Here is a 20,049-nt window from a genome sequence, read left to right as displayed (position 1 = left end):
TTGTGTGTTTGCAAGGAATATGTGTTTGCCTTTTAAAGGACTCATGTAAACTAGAATTTTTTTTTTCTTTTTTTTCTAGGGAATGCAGAGAGCAACCAACGTCACCTACCAAGCCCATCATGTCAGCAGGAACAAGAGAGGTCAGGTGGTGGGGACCAGAGGTGGCTTTCGTGGTTGCACAGTTTGGCTAACAGGTATGGTCAAAAGAGATAAAGCAATTTATTTTAAAAATAGTGCCTATAAGTAACCTTGGACTAGGCATAGGCATATTTAAATTTCGACCTCTGTTCTTGTATTTGGAGCATCATGACGTATAACTGACATAGTTGCTTAATAACATTTCTTGTAATTTTTTTTGTTCTTTTATAGGATTGCTGTTAAATAAAGGTAAAAACCACAATGCACCTTAAAACTACTTTTTCATAGATACTAAATCTCATTCTACACACTTCTGAGTGCAAATAAGATCTGGATTCTGCTCTAAGAAGCTAACAGTGAAAACCGTATACGTCTTAGTTTATTTTATGCTGTTGTAACAGAATACCAGAGACTGGGTAATTTATATGAATAGAGATTTATTTCTGATAGTTCTGGAGGCTGGGAAGTCCAAGATTGAGGGACTAGCATCTGGCGAGGGCCTTCTTGCTATGTCTATAATATGGCAGAAGGAGTCACATAGTGAGAAAGAACAAAAGATTGAACTCACAGCCTCAATCCCTTTTATAGATGGATTATTCCATTAATGACGGTGGAGCCCTCATGACTTAAACACCTCCATTAGACCACATCATTCAACACTATTGCATTGAGGATTAAGTTTGCAACACATGAACTCTGAGAGACACATTCAAACCATAGCATGGTATAACCAGAAAAAATGAGTGGTAAGAATTTTCACAAAGTGAATTTCTATTCAGCTTTTGCTTTGGCCTTTGATTGTTTCTATTGTGTTAGTTTCTATAGAGTCTGTCTTTTGGTCTAGTCATAGCAGGCTAGTGAGTGACTGAATTGATAAAGATTTTGAAGTAGCTTTAAAAATGATGGATGCTTTCACTTCTATGAATTATATTTAAAATTTTGATACATTTTGCCACATTGCCCACTAAAATTTTATCCCCATTTACTCTCCTACCAGCAGTATGGGAGGGTGTTTATTTCCCAGTGTCTTTGTCAACAGTGGTTGTTACCAGTTCTTAAAAGTTTGTGCTGATTGGCAAAGAAATTACTCTTTTTTTTTTTAATCATGTTTCATTTTTAGACAGGTCTGTTTTTGTATGAAAGCAGATACACTCTCCCATTCTTCCCATTTCTTCATTCTTAATTCCATTGTTAAATTGTTACATTTTTATTGCCAACGTTTATAGTACTTAATGGGTCAGTAGTTGGTAGCTCACCATCGGTTCTTTTACTATGACATGTTCACTCACGAGCTCTTTATTTAAATGGTCTTAATTGTCTGTATATCCTTGTTAAATAATTTTTGCAAGGTGGCCTTCCATTAGGTTCTGAACTCCTGGAGGTTTTATGTTTGAGAATGTCTGACTATCTTTCATGCCAACTTGGCTGGGTAAAATACATATTTGGTTCATACTTTCTTGGTCTTGGAATTTTAAAAACAGTACTCTGTTGTCTTCTGGCATTAAATGTTTTTGAAGAAGTGTGAGTCTAATAAGCTTTTTCTTTTTAGGAGCTTTCCTTTTTTCATCTGGATGACTAAGGAATTATTTATTTCCCTGTAAAAATACAGGGAAATAGAGGCTTTTGTCTTTCTCAATTAGGTCCTTATCTGCAGTTGATTTTTGTGTATAGTGTTAGGTACAGATTCATTTTCTTTTTTTTCCATGTGAATAATCACTTGTCCCAAGAACATAGATTGATGAGGGTATCTTTTTTCTCTGATCTGCAGTGTCTGCTCTGTTATCAGGTCTCCACTTATGTGTGGGCCCTCTGCTCTGTCCCACTGATATTTGTCTGTTCCTCTGTTAATGCCACATTTCTTAGTTACTATATTTTTATAAATCTTGAAAGACAGTGGAGTTAAGTCCTCTTACCTTGTTCTTTATCAGCAGTGTTGCCTTTTTTTTTCATTGTGACTTCCTTTTTTTTCTTTTTCTGGCTCTTAGTGTTGTCTGAATCTTGTAATAGATTTAAGCAATTCCCCAAAACTCTGTTGTTATTTAGTTTGGGATTGCATTGTATCTAGGTTAATTTTGGGGGAAAATTGATATTTAGAATATTGGGTACTCTTTTTCTTAAACATGGTATTTTCCATTTATTTCATCACTAATGATACTTATAAATAAAGCTTATCTGATTTTTTGGTACTTGCTCTATGGTCTAGTATGTAATAAGTTTTCAGTCATCACCTTGCCCTGACCCTAAGCCTTCAATTGGGACAGGATGGCTAGAGTTGGCTGGAGTTGGTATTTCCCTTCCCCCAGGTCAGTTAGGTTCCAATAAAACCTCAGCAGTTTACGCTTTGGTTAAATAGTTTCTTCTGAGTTCAGTCCTTGTTAAAAAAAAGTCTGGTGCTCTGGTATATTTCAGAATGGAAGCACTTGGGGATTTTTCTTCAGTACTTACTGTGAGAACCTGATTGAGCTCCTGGAGTTGAAACTCACAATGTTGTGGGGACCTCCCTATAACTAGGTTCCTTTGAAATTTTTAACTCTCAGACTTGTCCACACTGAGCCTTAATTCATTCATCAATTACAGTTTAGGTTTTTCTGTGTGATCCTGGTTCCCACAGCACTTTTCCCCACAGTGAGTCTCTGCTCCAGTCAATCGTCACTCCCTGCATTTGCCTGTCTCCCCATTCATGGGGGCAGTGGTTTGCCCCTTCTCCTCCCCTCGCTTATGGATCCAAGAAGAGTTATTCTGTTCAGGTTTTTACTTGTTCGGATGTAATGGTGACTTTCAAGCTCCTCCCATGTGGACCTGGAAAACTTGTAGTTTTCATAAACGTGTATTTGAAAAGAATATGTATTCCCCTGATGGGTGCAGTATTCTGTATAATAGATTAAACTTGTCAGTTGTGGTGTCAGATCTTCTGTAGCCTTCATATATATATGTTTTTTGATAATGATGTTGGACATGGAAGTCAAGATTTGTTTTTTTCTTCCAATTCAGATGCTTAACCTGGATCTGCCCAAGGTATTGAGTGATTTTTGTATACTGTTTTCCTAGACATGGTTCACTTTTTATCAGATTTTATTTTAGAGAAATTTTGTTGTTTTGTGTTTCTACATTGGTTGGTATATTAACTTCCCAGGGCTGTCATAACAAATTAACCACAAAATGGGAGGGAGAAATTTATTCTCCCACAGTTCTGGAGGCTAGAAGTTTGAAATTAAGTTTGTGGTGAGGTTGGTTCCTCCGGTAAGTGCTGAGGGAGAATCTGTTCTGTTCCCCTCTTAGCTTCTGCTGGTGGCTGGCAGTCCTTGGTGTGTGGACGGATCACTCCAATCTCTGCTTTTGTCTTATAGCCTTGTAATAACACCAGCTGTTGGATTTAGGGTCCACCCTAATCTAGTATGACCTTCTCTTAATTTAACTTTGATTGTGTTTGTAAAGACTTTATTTTCAGATAAGGTCACCTTCTGAGGTTCTGGGTGTACATGAATATTTGGGGAACACTATTCAACCCAGTAGAACTGGTTTCTACTCTTCAGGTATACCAGTTATCTGTATCTTAGATTTGGATTGCTTATCTTGTATTATCAATTTCCTCTGACTGCTCTGTTGACTGTAATTATTAACTGAAACTGTTTATGTCAGTAATTCAATTTCAACAGTGCTTATTCTTTGCTTCAAATTAAATATGCACTTAAAACATATAAATACACGTGTATATATGAACAGACATGTTTATTATAATTTAGGTTGTTTTTGTTGTATAAAAGTTTAGAGTTTCAGATTTTTTTCCCCTGATACTTGGTGCTCAATTGGTGGTTAAAAACAATTCAGAAGAAATCAAGAACAGCTTCTTTCACCCCAGCCACCGTCCCTTTGTTCCACTTACTGTTACTGTGTAACAATTTGCCTAAAACCCAGTGTTGTAAAACAATTGGCATTTAACTTTGCTTACCATTTTGAAGGTAAGGGATTTAAGAGGGCTCAGATAGGCAGCTTTGCTTAGGTCTTGCTTGGTGGTTGTCATGCTGGCCTGAGCCACAGCCATCTGAAGTTTCAGGTGGGCTGAATATCCAAGATGACTTACTCAGATGCTGCTGGTTGTCAGCTGGGAGATTAGCGGGCTGAGACTGGCTGGTACACCTGCTTAGGATCACGTTAGCATAGTGGTCTCGAGGGATTGAGTCACTGGCGTCTCCCAAATTAAGTGATCAAAGAAAAGCTGCATAGCATTTTCTGACCTAGCATTAGTAGTCACACATCATTGTGTCACTATTTCAGTACATTCTTTTGGCTACAGGTAAGCCCTAAAGCCAGCCCACATTTCAGGGCAGGGAATTAGTACCTCTTGATGTGACAGTAGTAAAGTCACATTGTAGACACTTGTAGGATGGGATATTCAGTTGCAGCCATCTTTGGAAAATGCAGCTGGCTATAGTCATTAATACCGGTTTTTTTTTTTTTTTTTTTTGAGACGGAGTCTCGCTCTGTCACCCGGGCGGGAGTGCAGTGGCCGGATCTCAGCTCACTGCAAGCTCCGCCTCCCGGGTTCATGCCATTCTCCTGCCTCAGCCTCCCGAGTAGCTGGGACTACAGGCGCCCACCACCTCGCCCGGCTAGTTTTTTGTATTTTTTAGTAGAGACGGGGTTTCACAGTGTTAGCCAGGATGGTCTCGATCTCCTGACCTTGTGATCCACCCGTCTCGGCCTCCCAAAGTGCTGGGATTACAGGCTTGAGCCACCACGCCTGGCCTAATATCGGTTTTTAATGGATAAAGCAACTGACACTATATCGATGCTCTCAAATTTTACTTTAAGGTCTGGGATGCATGTGTAGAACGTGCAGGTTTGTTGCAAGCGTGTGGCATGGTGGTTCGCTGCACCTATTAACCCATCATCTGGGTTTTAAGCCCCACATGCATTAGCTATGTATCCTGATGCTTTCCCTCCCCTTCCCTTCCCACCCCGCCGCCCCTCCGACGACAGGCCCCAGTGTATGTTGTTCCCCTCCCTGTGTCTATATGTTCAGCTCCCACTTATGAGGGAGAGCATGTGATGTTTGGTTTTCTGTTCCTGTGCTAGTTTGCTGAGGATAATGGCTTCCAGCTCCATCCGTGTCCCTGCAAAGGACGTGATCTCATTCCTTTTTATGGCTGGCATAGTATTCCGTGGTATATATGTACCACATTTTCTTTATCCAGTCTGTCATTGATGGGCATTTGGGTTGGTTCCATGTTTTTGCTATTTGTAAATAGTGCTGCAATAAACATACATGTGCATGTATCTTTATAGTAGAATTAGTTATATTCCTTTGGGTATATACCCAGTGATGGGATTGCTGGGTCAAATGGTATTTCTGGTACTAGGTTCTTGAGGAATCATCACACTGTCTTCCACAATGGTTGAACTAATTTACATTTCCTACCAACAGTGTAAAAGCGTTCCTGTTTCTCCACAGCCTCTCCAGCATCTGTTGTTTCTTGACTTTTTAGTAATAGTCGTTCTGACTGGCATGAGATGATATTTCATTGTGGTTTTGATTTGCATTTCTCTATTGATCAGTGATGCTGAGCTATTTTTCATATGTTTGTTGGCCACATAAATGTCTTCTTTTGAGAAGTGTCTGTTCATATCCTTTGCCCACTTTTTGATGGAGTTGTTTCTTGTGTATTAAGTTCCTTGTAGATTCTGGATGTTAGACCTTTGTCAGATGGGTAGATTGCAAAAATTTTCTCCACATACGCAAATCAGTAAATGCAATCCATCACATAAACAGAACCAATGACAGAAACCACATGAATATCTCAATAGACACAGGAAGGGCCTTTGATAAAATTCAACATCTATGTTAAAAACTCTCAATAAACTAGGTATTGATGGAACATATCTCAAAATAATAAGAGCTATTTTTGACAAACCTATAGCCAATATCTTACTGAATGGACAAAAGCCAGAAGCATTCCCTTTGAAAACCAGCAAAAGACAAGGATGCCCTTTCTCATCACTTCTAGTCAACATAGTATTGGAAGTTCTGGCCGGGACAATCAGGCAAGAAAAATGAATAAAGGGTATTCAGATAGGAAGAGAGGAAGTCAAATTGTCTCTGTTTGCAGGTGACATGATTCTACATTTAGAAAGCCCCATAGTCTCAGTCCCAAAACTTCTGAATCTGATAAATAATTTCAGTGAAGTCTCAGGATACGAAATCAATGTGCAAAAATCACAAGCATTCTTATACACCAACAATAGACAAGCAGAGAGCCAAATCATGAATAAACTTCCATTCACAATTGCTACAAAGGGAATAAAATACCTAGGAATACAACTTGCAAGGGATGTGAAGGACAAGGAGAACTACAGACCACTGCTGAGGGAAATAATAGGGGACACAAACAAATGGAAAAACATTCCAACCTCATGGATAGGAAGAATCAGTATCGTGAAAATGGCCATACTGCCCAAAGTAATCTATGGATTCAATGCTATTCCCATCAGACTATCATTTGATATTCTTACAGAATTAGAAATAAACTACTTTAAATTTCATATGGAACCAAAAAAGAGCCCTCTCTATTTTTTTTTTTATTCCAGTTAGCCTTCTGTACTACCATGAATTCTTTCAAGAGCATTGGTACATTAGACTTTAGTATTTTATATCTTGCTTTAGAAGTATCTTGGTTATGACACTTGCCAAGTTGGCAAGTAATTGTGCATAAATGTACTCTTTCCTTCTCCTCCTTGTTTACTGAGTAAACACAGTTGGTATAGGAAGGTGAGTTGAGATGAGGGTGTTCTATTAAGATTAATTATATTATAAATTGGACTCTCAGATAGTTGTATCAAGGTGGTTTGTGAGTGCTGACAATCTGGGAAAATGGAGGTACCTTTGTAACATTTCTTACTTTTGTCCTTTATTTTTCTTCCCTCACCAGAAATAATTTGGGCTTATGACTTTGTTTTAAAATTTGGCTTGCTGCTTTAGAAAAGTGGTAATGAGAGGACAAAGTGAATTCCCAACCATGTCTGCTAATAAAATTAGTTAAGCCTTTTTGAAGTTTATCAGTGATTTCTGATACCTTTGCTCATAGATATTTCATTAAACTCTTATTATGTTTAAACTGTAGGTATTTTCCTAGGTAAGAAGTAAATCTTAAAGAGAAATATTAGATAAGAACATTACTGAGAGATTGCTGTGCATAATGAATATATTTAGTCCTGTGATTAAAATTTTTTATATCTCTTGAGGCCAGGAGTTTGAGACCAGCTGGAGCAACATATTGAGAATTCTGTCTCTACGAATAATAAAATAAGTTGGATGTGGTGGCATGTGCCTGTTGTCCCAGCTATTCAGAAAGCTGAGGCATGATCTCTCAAGTCCAGGAGTTTGAGGCTGCAGTGCGCTATGCAGCCTCTGCACTCCAGCCTGGGTGGCAGAGCGAGACTCTGTTTCTGGAAAAAAAAAAAAAAAGTATTACTACGTAGTTATCCTTCTAACTTTACACATGAAATCTGTTTGGACTGTTTAATTGTAGGCTTGTCTGGAGCAGGAAAGACTACTGTGAGCATGGCTTTGGAGGAGTACCTGGTTTGCCATGGTATTCCATGCTACACTCTGGATGGTGACAATATTCGTCAAGGTCTCAATAAAAATCTTGGCTTTAGTCCTGAAGACAGAGAAGAGAATGTTCGACGCATCGCAGAAGTTGCTAAACTGTTTGCAGATGCTGGCTTAGTGTGCATCACAAGTTTCATATCACCTTATACTCAGGTATGTGGTTTTTGTGCCATTGCCTTTCTGATTACATTTACTAAAAATATGATACCAGGCAAAGCACATACTTTAAACATTGATATGTGCTTTGAGGCTAACTCTGCTCCTCCCCAGCTACCATCTCTTTGTTCCTCAAACATAGGATTAAAATAACCTAAAACATTTCTATGCTGTGACTTTCTAAGTAAATCCGGTTTTGATAAAAACCTGCTTTTAAAAAAGCCCTGAAGTATAACACAGTGGTTGAATTCAAGGCAATGACCAAATTATTTCAAGCTCGAATTTTCGACTTAATAAACCTGTAGTGAATGCTTGACAGATGTCATACTCCGGGGAAAATCTGAGTTTCTTAACATGTGCCCTACCATGGCTTCTTTGCTCAGAATTTGTTGTTCTTAGCTTGCATCATAGTTCCTTTTATTTTAGAGATTGCAGCAACAACAAACCATGTTTGTGTATTTCTCTGAAAAAATTATGTCATTTCTTATATCAGGATTTTTGTTTCCTCCCTGCCTGGAAAGCACTCTTCTCCCTCACATTGTCAGCTGACTTCTAGCCATACATTGAGACTTAGGTTAGGTACCTCAACACTTTATGTTATTTTCTTCAACTTTTATTTTAAGTTCAGGACTATATGTGCAGGTTTGTTAAATCGGTAAAGGTGTGCTATGGTGGTTTGCTACGCAGATCATCCCATCACCTAAGTATTAAGCCCAGCATCCATTAGCTATTCTTCCTGATGTTCTCCATGCCCACCCACAACAGTCACCAGTGTGTGTTGTTCCCCCCATGTGTCCATGTGTTCTGATTATTCGGCTCCCACTTATAAGTGAGAACATATAGTGTTTGATTTTCTGTTTCTGTGTTGGTTTGCTGAGGATAATGGCTTCCACCTCCATCCATGTCCCTGCAAAGGACATGATATCATTCCTTTTTTAGCTACATAGTATTCCATGATATATATGTACCATATTTTCTTTATCCAGTCTATCATTGATGGGCATTTAGGTTGATTCCATGTCTTTGCTATTGTGAATAGTGCTGCAGTGAACATACTCATGCATGTATCTTTGCAATAGAGTGATTTATATTCCTTTGGGTATATACCCAGTAATGGGATTGCTGCGTCAAGTGGTATTTCTGCCTCTAGGTCTTTGAGGATTCACCACACTGTCTTCCACAATGGTTGAACTAGTTTACACTCCCATCTACAATGTAAAAGCATTCCTTTTTGTCCCCTAGCTCACCAAGATCTATTGTTTCTTGACTTTCTAATAACAGCCATTCTAACTAGTGTGAGATGGTATCTCATTGTGGTTTTGATTTGCATTTGTCTAATGATCAGTGATGTTGAGCTTTTTCTCATATTGGTTGGCTGCATGTATGTCTTCTTAAGAGAAGTGTCTGTTCATATATCCTTTGCCCACTTTTTAATGTTTTTTTTTCTTGTAAATTTGCTTAAGTTCCTTGTTGATCCCATTCTGTAGGTTGTCTGTTCACTGTGATGATAGTTTCTTTTTCTGTGCAGAAGCTCTGTAGTTTAATTAGGTCCCATTTGTCAAATTTTGCTTTTATTGCAATTACTTTTGATGTTTTTGTCATGAAATATTTTGCCTATGCCTGTGTCCTGAATAGTATTGCCTGGATTTTCGTCTAGGGTTTTTATAGTTTTGGGTTTCATATTTAAGCCTTTAATCCATCTTGAGTTAATTTTTGCATATGGTGTAAGGAAAGGGTCCAGTTTCAATTTTCTGCATATGGCAAGCCAGTTCTCCTAGCACCATTTATTAAATAGGGAATCCTTTCCCACTGCTTGTTTTTGTCAGGTTTGTCAAAGATCAGATGGTTGTAGGTATGCATATGTTATTTTTAAAAACTCAGTTCATTGACTGGTGATACTGATAGTAGCTGTAGTGATAGTAATATTAACATTTATTGAACACTTTACTGTGTTCTGGTAACTGCTAGAGCGCTTTTCTGTGAATTAACTAAAGTAATTCTTGTCTCCTAGTGGGGAGACAAGGAAACAAAGGTGTGCATTGCCCAAGGTCACACACTATACTTGTAGAAGAGCAAAGGTTTGCACCCAGATAGTGCATCTCCTGAGCTTAGATGCTATGCTGCCTCAAAACTCCACTGTCTCCTTGGCAGCTGGGACCGCGTCTTACTCGCCTTTGTAATCTTGATGCCAAGCCTGGCTCTTGGACCATATTATATGATTAGTGTTTGTTGGACAATAGCATACTCCCTTGGGAAGCCCTGATATCAGTGAATAAGCGAGTTAGTATAGAGGTGAGAGGCAGGGTCTTTGGAGTTGAAACTCCAAAGAAACAAAGGGGTTGAAATCTCAGCTCTGCCAGTTATTGCTGCTGTGGCCTTGGCCAGCACACTTAACCTCCCTCAGTTCAAGTAATGCCTGCAACATAGGGTTGCCCTGGAGATTAGGTAAGTCATGTATTTAAAGCCTTAGCACAGTGCCTGGCATGTAATAACTATTCAATAAATGTAATATATTAGCACAATTCTAGTACCGTATCATGAATTTTTATGGTTACTTGGACTTTTTTTTAAAAAAAACAAGATTTGACCTGTAAAAATTATGGATAAGTGTTAGATTGAGTATTATTTACACAGGTTCACTTAATTGAACCATGGCAGGAGTCCTAAAACATTTTGTAAAAACCATTTCTTGAAACCCTTGGATCATTGCCAATATGTCAGTTTAAAGTGTTTAAATAATAGGAGCATAGTAAGAGTTATTTAGAGTTCCTGAATCCTTGGATATACACAGTTGTCATAAAAATATGATATTGGCATTCTTATACCTTCTGGTGGGAATCTTGCAGCTCTCGGAAAAGGGGAGGTCTATAATACCCATTATGGAGTGCTGTCAGCAGACACCTGGGTCTCTAAGAGTGTGTGCTGATCTGCTTTGCGGCCTCCTTGATTATATAGTGTGGAGCAAAATCTTTGTTGACCTCATCTATAAAGGCACTAATAATGAGGTTTGGACTATGTTTAGGGCATCTGAAAATCCATGAAAATATTTGGATTGAAACATGTAATACAGGACATGTGTATTTTTCTGTACAGTCATGATTATATTTGTTCATTCAAGAGATGTTTATTGGGTATTTCCATGTCAACCACTGAACTGGGCATATTGGTTCTAAAAATAAACCTGATAGTTCCTATTCTTAAGGAGTTGGCAGTCTGGTGGGAATGCAGAGATGTGAAGAGTTATAGTATCTTGAGGCAAGTGATGAAGTAGATATATATGAAAGGTGTTATGGAAGATTCACAGAGGAGCTGCTGCTTGAAATGAGTCATGAAGGATGAATCAGAGTATACTAGTTAGACCAGAGGGAGAAAACTATTTCAGACAGAGGAGACAGTACAGTATGCTCAATGGAATGTGAGACAGTTTGTTTTTTTTGGGAAACTGTAGGTAAGTTGCTGTGACTGCTATGAAAGATGATTGTGAGGGGAGATGGAGCTGATCGATTTGCAGAGGCTAGGTGGTGACTTCTGGACTGTTCAGAAAGAATTTTGCCCCAAAAGGAGTTAATAGTTTGAGATTATAACAGAGATTGGTGTCATTGGGTTTGCATTTGAGTGAGGTCATCCTTGAAGCCTGGAATGAGAATGGTCTGGAGGTAAGAGACTAACCAGGAGGCTTGTGGTAGCACCAGCTCCTTCAGGGAAGAGGGTGTGAACTTGAGCAGCAGCAATGGGACTAGTAACGATGGGGTCATATTTGAGGGCTCTTGAGGCTTGAGTAGCATCAGCAAAACCTGGTTCCTGCTTGATTGCTGATGGTTGGTGGGGGGGACGCAGAATGAAGTATGGTGCTTTCTGAATAAAGATTGGTATGATTGAGTTATGAAGTACAGGATAGGAGAGGAGGACATGCATATTTCATTTTTGGTGGATTATGTTTGAAGTGCTAGTGGAGTGTCTAAGTGGAGATTACCACTGGGCCATGTAGGAAATTGGTTTTAGAGTTTAGGAAAGTTGTCTAGGATTGAGATCTACATTTAGGAATCATTAACTTTATTAGTTGAAACCTAGATGAGGACGATTAGATACAGAAGAGTATATAATAAGATGAGAGCCATGGATAGAAACTCGGTGACACTTTCCTTTAAAAGAATAGAATAGTAAGATCATAGCTTAATTGCTGTTCCAGACACTGACATTGTAAAGCTAATGAGATGATTTTAATATACTGGAATAAGATCTATGATCATATATAGTGAGTATTCTGAGAGCCCCGAGAAAGCAAGGGGCCTCATCAGCCTGAGCATGCAGGGAAGCCTTCCTGGAGGAGGTCACCATGGAGATGTGCTGTGAGGAAGCACATTGGTTTATCCAGAAGAGAGGGGTTGAGTATTTGCTGGTAGGGGTGGGGTTGTGGTGTGGGGAGGCCTAAGGTAGAAACAACCTGACCAAGCAAGTATTATTAATAGATCATCAAGTGCAAGACTGAGAATGGTGGTGCCAGGTATAGGGCTGATGCCTCACATTAAGAAACTTGGATTTTACCCCAGTGGTGGCAGGGAGTCTCTGAAGAGTTTAGTAAGATGGTCAGATTTGCATCCTTTGCCACAGTGTAGACTGTGGCTTTGAGCATATCCAAGTTAGAAGCCAGAAGACCAGTAATATGTTGAGGTTGTTCAGACAAGAGAATTGAGGTTGAACTAGGGAATAGGGAAAGATTGCAAACTGCGTTGGTGTAATATTTAGAAGTAACATCTGTAGGGCTTTGTGATTGAATTAATGTATGGGCAAGGGAAGGAACCACTCTTAGGGTTGTGGGTGTGTAGTGTGGTCTTCCTTGATTTGGGAAGTATAGGAGAGAATGCAAACTTGAGAGAAAAGGGACTGGATTTAGTTTTGGACATGCTTAGTTTTTGGCACCTGTGGTATATGCAGGTGGACATAGGAAGAATTTGGGCGTGTGTGTTTAATTTCAGGACAGAGTTCAGGGTTCAAGCTTCAGTGTTGATATATGTGTTGTAGTTTATACTGTGAAGGCACTTGAGAGAAATGCGCAAGAACTATGTAAGGTGAGCAGTGGGCTGTGGCGGGAGTGTGGGCAACTCCAGTGTTAAGGGATGGGTGAAGTAGGAGGAGTCCAGGTGGAGTCTGCCTAGGAAAGATCAGGGAATAACATTATAGGCATCCATAGGCATAACAGTGGGAAAGCAGCAAAGAGGCCTGGTATTTTAAATACTGAAAAGTACCTGTTGTTAAGGAAAAGTTTTTGTATGATTTGTTAGTTCATTACGCTAAAAAATTTTTTTAGAGACAAGATCTCACTCTGTCACTGAGGCTGGAGTGTAGTGACTATTCACAGGTACAGTTGTAGTGTGTTACAGCCTGGAACTCCTGGGCTCAAGTGATCCTCCTGCCTCAGCCTCCCCAAGTAGCTGGGACTATAAGCGTGCTGCACCACTGCCCTTAGCCATTCATTTGTTTTAAATGGATGAAGGGACTTGTACTTGTTTGTTGCTGGGGAGCAGGGAACCCAGCAAAGGGGGAATGCTGAAGATTTCAAGTGGAGTAGAGAGATTGGGTTGAACAAGGTCCTGTAGGAGGCCATGAAAGGGAAGGGAATTCCTAATATGTGAAGATAGAAGTGGCAGGGAGAAAAGGATCATTAGTATGTAGATAAATTTGTATGACAGAGAAGAGATTTTGCTTGAAAGAGAAGAGATTTTGCTTGAAAGAGAAGAGATTGAGATCTTATGCTTGGGGATTTGTTTTTTTTTTTGAAACATGAAGTATGGTCATCTGGTCAGAGTGGAAGTAGATAAGGATTGTCAGAGGGACCAAGGAAGGTGGCAAATGCTAAAATGAGCTGTGTGGAAAAAGGATGGTAGAAATTGCAGGCACTAACTTTGAAAATATTGACAACTACACTTTGGTTAATGGAGTATAAATGTGGAACAAAGGGAGAATTCGGTTTTGAAGACCAGAAAGAAGAAAAGATTGACTTATGAAGGAAACATTGTTCCGAAGGACAGAGTGGGGAGGGTTTAGAGGGAACTACAAGGGTGGTTACTAGAGAGTTGGGAGTTAGGAGCAGAAAAGTTAAGTTTTGGGAGTGTTAGAGAGGAGAAGTGGCTGCAGGGGGCTTGCATTTGGCAAAGAAACTAGCCTCAGGATTCTGAATGAATCTTTCTCGTGCAGTTGTTTTCATGCCAGCTTAGGCTGGGTTTGAATGTGACTTTAGAGAGAAGCCTGATGACACCTGCATTCAAGCTGGGCTTTGGCTTAGGATCCACATAGAATTTGGGTGAAAGAGTTTGTGGTGCATTCATTGTTTTCCTTCTGTAACTCCCCAGTATTCTGGGTTAGTAGAACAGTGTGCCTTTTAAAATTGTCACGAGTAATAGGAATTAACCTAATAATTTCTTGGATTTTTTTTCAGTTTATATTTAAAAACATAAATTTTGTCTATTTCCCACTAAATTAGATGAGAAGCACTTTTTACTCATTTGTAGTATTAACATAGTACCTTTTTGATTTGCGTGATCATTTTTTATTTATTTTTATTTTTTATTTTTTTAAGGATCGCAACAATGCAAGGCAGATTCATGAGGGTGCAAGTTTACCGTTTTTTGAAGTATTTGTTGATGCTCCTCTGCATGTTTGTGAACAGAGGGATGTCAAAGGACTCTACAAAAAAGCCCGGGCAGGAGAAATTAAAGGTCAGTAATATTTTCTTCCCAGTTTCACTTTGCTTAGGATATTTTCTAAGAGATTGGAAGTGTTAGAGTAACTTGGAGCTCCTTGAGGAGAGAATGTAGTCCTTATCACACTATTCTATCCCTCAGGCGTAGCAGCAGTGCCTGGTGCTGGGCTAAATGAGTCTTGTTGATCCTTTTGGAATCCTGTTCAGTAGCCAGAGTTGGGGCTTGAGAGTTGGTGAAAACCTACTTGAGAAAATTAGGTGCTTAACATTAAGCTGGACGTCAACTGCCTGCTGCCACCAATTCTACTTTCTTTGTTCCAGGGAAAATGGAGGAAATCCCATAGCTATTGGAAAAAATGCCTGAATGATAAGCATCTTGATGACGAGGATAATGCCTTGTACTTTATTACAATCCTTGGAATGGTCCCTTATTCATTTCATGTACCATTGTTGAATTAGATTGAATTAACATATCACTGATTCTATTAAAATATATACAGCTGACCCTGCACATCTGTGGGTTCCACGTGTGTAGTTTCAACCAAACGTGAATTGCAAATATTCCAGAAGAAACAATATAAAATAATACAGCAATTAAAAAATAGTATAAATAACAAATATAGTATAACATCTATTTATATAACATTTACATTGTACTAGGTATAAGTAATCTAGAGATGATTTAAAGTATATAAGAGAATGAACATAGGTTATATGCAAATAGTACACCATTTTATGTAAGAGACTTGCACATCCTTACATTTTGGTATTCACAGGGAGTCCTGGAACAAATCCACATGATTACCAAGGGACAGCTCTATACCTCGGTTTTTAGGTTTTATGGTCCGCTTCCCAGAGTTTCAACTGTGGTGGACATTTAGACATCGAGAGAGAAATTTAGAAGCCAGCTCTGCTCTGGCCTTTGATATCAATCATACTATTTATCTTGTAGACATTCCTTGACTTGTCCTGTTCTATTATTGTTAACAGAAACAAAGGACTTGCTGTATTTAAAAAAAAAAAAAAAAAAAAAAAGAAAAAAACAACTAACTAAAGATAGCATTGTTTAGGAATCAGTGAGTCCTGCAGGTAACTTTTAAGTTTGCCTTCCCAGCAGGGAATGTGATAGTCTGAGACTGTCACAGGAACTCCTAGGAACTCTCTCAATGATAGATTTTGGCATTCAGTTTTTGGCCCTGAAAAGAAAAAGATAGAGTGGGAAGAAAAATGGTAGTTATTCTGGGTTCTTCTGTATTTGGACCTGGGAATGCTTTGGCAGTTGGGTCAAGTTCCATCTGCTGTGGTAACATTAGTTCCATGGGCAAGGCTGACCTCAGGTAATGCGACTATGGAGAATCAGTTCCCTGATGGGGACTCCTGCCTGTCAACCCTCTACCCCATTAAGCTGTTACTTTCTTGACTTAGAAAGAGCAGGCTGCTTGACCAGAATAATTTAGGACAATTGGAGGAAAACCTGTTTAACCCTTCACCTCCTATATTACTGTCTCAGTGGCCAGTTTTCAGATCAGTCTTTGTGTAGAAATTTGGCACAGAAAAGCAAAATGGTGGATCCTAAATAAAGTCTAAACCTTTTACTTATTTTAATTGTAGTTGGTTTTGTTGTTTTTGCAAGAATGGATTGGTGAGGGAAGAAGGTTTGTCATCCTGGCTGGAGTAAGCTGCTTGTGAGCAGGGAGATCATAGTGAACATTTTTGTGTGTTTAGAATTTAGCACAGTACATCACCTAAAGCATATAGCTGTGACACACACAGTTAATGCTTGTTGGATTGATGAGAAGGTGGAGTGAGAGTGGAATATTCAACACACGTTTGCCAATGCTTTCATGACGAAAAGAGTTGAACTCTTGTAAAATATTTGAAGAGATTTATTCTGAACCAAATACGATTGACCGTGGCCCATGACACAGCCCTCAGGAGGTCCTGAGAACATGTACCCAAGGTGGTCGGGGCATATCTTGGTTTTATACATTTTAGAGAGGCATGAGACATCAATCAAATACATAAAAGAAATACATTGGTTTGGTCCAGAAAGATGGGACAACTCAAAGCCAGGTTGTCTTGTGGCTTCTAGGATATAAGTGAGTTTAAAAGTTTTCTGGTTGACAATTGGTTGGGTTTGTCTAAAGACCTGGGATTGATAGAAAGAGAATGTTCAGGTTAAGATAAAGATTGTGGAGACCAAAGTTCTTTTGAAGTCTTACGGTGGCTACCCTTAGAGATAGTAGATGACAGATGTTTCCTGTTCAGATCTTAATCTCTTTTGGGAGGATCTGGAAGAAAAAAATACAGTTTTGTTAATAAAGATTCTTCAAAGATGCAAATTTCCCCCCACAAAAAACAGCTTTGCAGGACCATTTCAAAATATGGCAAAGAAATATGTTTTGGGGAGAATGTTTTGATTTTCTTCTTGTCTTGCAATGTTATGCCAGAGTCAGGTTGGAAAAGAAGTCATGATATATAGGGTTAAATAAAACCTATCTGATGAAAATTTATGGTTTGTAGGGCATGACTTCCCAGGCCCCTTAGACAGGAATTGGGGCAAGATAAACAGTGAAAGTTTAGTCCTCAGCTTTCTGTTTGCAAGGTATGTATTTGGTGCCAGGTATTCAATATGAATAAGACCTTGTCCACAATGCTCTTGAGTCTCTTACAGTTTGTACTCTATAACTGGGAGTGTGTTTGTATTAGTCCAGTTTCTTGTTTACTTTCTCAATTGTTGACTATATTCCCCTGAGTAGAGGTTCATAAAATGTTCCTTTGGTTAATGTGTGTGTGTGTGTGTCTGTATGCATACACTGATATTTAGGTTTGCCATGGTGCTGGAGTTCCTGATTGTAGAGTCGCTTATTTTTTTAAAAAGCTTTTACTTGTAAATGGTGCTTAAGAAGTTCCCTATCAACTCTGTTTCAAAGCTGTAATGGTAAACATTCCAGGACAGACAAGATTGTGTATATTCACGGGGCCTCAGGCTGTTACAGACCTTTACGTGACATTTATTGGACAGTCAGTATATCCTTGCATCATTCATTATGTTATCTCGATTATTTTCATGATGACTACTTAAGATAGTTTTTATTACCTACTTAAATATGTTTTTCCTCATAATTTACATTTATCATTGTAATCACTTATGGATAAATTATCTAGTAGGAGAACTCCAGGGCTTCTAAAATGTTAAGCCACCTCTTCTAACCCAGTGCTTGTCAAGCTTTGCTGCATGTAAGCATTTCTCTGGGAACTTTTAAAAATCCAGTGCCAAGGCTGTACTCCAGACCAGTGAAATAAGAATCTCATGGGGCGGGACCCGGTAATTCCAGTATATCGTCGCATTTGAGAATCAGAGCTTAACAATTAGTGTTCTTAACCGGAATTTTTTTTTCCCCAGCCATTTTCTTGTGACCCACTGCTACATGGGAATACTGGTAATGCAGAAATTTTTTCTTGAGTTCAGGACTGCAAGGGATGCTTAGAAATAGGAAATAGAAAAAAATGAAATAAGTGGGCTGTAGTTTTGTAGTATATATTATTGAACTCTTTTGCTAGCTGTATTTCTTAATATTAATGGTAATGATTTTAAATTCATGCATACCATTCTAACCTAAGAGTGACCTAAGCTTTCCAAGATAGACAAGCCTTGAATGACTTACGTGTGAGGTAAGGTCAGGGGTATAAGATAGGAATAGCCTATCTTTAACTCGGCTAACCCTCTCTGGACGATTGTCATCTATTTGCTCTTTCCTTAGCAGTTATATGGTAACACATATACCGTAGGAAAAATCTAAATAGTGGTTATTACTAAAATTTTATTTGATTGTGTAATTTATTTTGTGATCTATTTACTATCCTTATTTATGTTTAGTTTAAGCAAATAGTATTTGATTTGACTTAACACTTGTTATCTGACGGCAGAAGAAGCCTGCAGAGCTTCAATTTGTCCACGGATAATTCTTATGAATATACTGGACAGATTGACTTAGTGTTTGTTTTTGCATTGAGAAGAAAATAATCTTGTCAGGTTTGGTTTTATGTCCATGTCCTGTAGAGAAATTGAGATGCTTTGGATCCCCTGATATTAATTCCGTACATCTTCACAGGCAACTTGGGCATTTTTTTAAGACAAAAAAGAAAGAGAAAAGGTGACAAAAGTAGCAGAATTGATTCTTACTATTTGTGAATTCGATATTTATGAATTTGCCTACTTGACAAAATGTATTTGTAATCTCCACATCAATACTCCTGGCACTTTCACGGTCAGTGCAGCACGTCTGACACACCTGACACAGTTCCCAGTGAAAATCGACAAGACAGCACTTTGCCTTCTGGGTTTAGTTCTCAAACTATAAAAAGTTTTTCTTTGTGCAGCCTATTTGGTGCCACATTTTTTACATTTTTTATGCAATTTTGGGTAGTTTTGCAGTTTAAAATGGCCCCCAGTACAGGAAAAAAAAAAAGTTTAATTAGAAATCTCCCAAGAAAGACACCTCATTACTATAATCCTGTGACTTGGAGGACAGCGCAGATACTAACTTCAACGTAGCAGAGGTCTGCGCTGAAAAAACCAAGCAATTTTAATTTTATTTTCCATCCTACTCTGTTATCTGGTACCTTTCACAGGTTTCACTGGGATCGATTCTGAATATGAAAAGCCAGAAGCCCCTGAGTTGGTGCTGAAAACAGACTCCTGTGATGTAAATGACTGTGTCCAGCAAGTTGTGGAACTTCTACAGGAACGGGTAAGAGAAGATGAAAGAAGGAATCATCAGAGAAAAATTATATCTCTCTCATAATCTTCCCCCTCCAAAAAAAAATGGTGGTGTTAATGTTGAGTGACGTTTATATTTTAAATGCTTTGAAATGCCAACAGTGTTCTGTGTCTGTATGTCAGTGTGAGGTGTTTTGGGGAACACCATGAATGTGCGGTATATGAAATATCGCCATCAGTATAAACCTCAGGAGGCTTAGGAGTCAGTCTTGTACTTTACCAGTAATTTTACCACAAAAAAATACCTGACAGAAAATCCAGCCATGATTGTTCAGTCCTGTAAGTTGATAGTGTTGTATTTTTCAATTTGAGGTATACAAAGTAGTTAACTTTTCTTAGACATTTAGAGCGCCCACATTTTCCTTGTGATAACATGATGATCTCCTTTTGGGTGGATTCTAGAGAGGGACCTGTGGAGGATGTAAGTTTCTAGGACATAAGGACCTTTGGGTGCCTGGGCATATGGAGGCATGAAGAGGCTTGATGTTCTCCAGGGTACTCAGGCCCACTAACAAGTGCAGGGTTCCTTCAGACTTTAGTCTGGGTTTTTAGAAGTTTTCTTTCCCTTGTGCTTTGTCCATACCACCCTCAGTCCCCTTTCCCCTTTTCGTTGGAGGGTTACATAGTTCACTGTAGTTGGAGAGGATCTGGCCTCTGTGTGGG

General features: G+C 38.8%; 1 protein-coding gene across 1 annotated transcript in view; it reads left to right on the top strand.

Moving 5' to 3' along the window:
• The window catches only part of PAPSS1 (3'-phosphoadenosine 5'-phosphosulfate synthase 1), a 104,260-nt gene that overhangs the window by 19,345 nt on the left and 64,866 nt on the right, over positions 1–20,049 (top strand). Inside the window, exons 2-5 of the mRNA XM_010373211.2 lie at positions 80–194; positions 7,665–7,900; positions 14,481–14,619; positions 19,239–19,357. Coding sequence (XP_010371513.1) covers positions 80–194; positions 7,665–7,900; positions 14,481–14,619; positions 19,239–19,357 — 609 coding nt within the window. The remainder of the gene's footprint in view (positions 1–79; positions 195–7,664; positions 7,901–14,480; positions 14,620–19,238; positions 19,358–20,049) is intronic.

The sequence above is a fragment of the Rhinopithecus roxellana genome, chromosome 2 (genome assembly GCF_007565055.1).
Source record: "Rhinopithecus roxellana isolate Shanxi Qingling chromosome 2, ASM756505v1, whole genome shotgun sequence".
Lineage (NCBI taxonomy): Eukaryota > Metazoa > Chordata > Mammalia > Primates > Cercopithecidae > Rhinopithecus > Rhinopithecus roxellana.
This window is presented reverse-complemented; position numbering and strand designations above follow the sequence as displayed.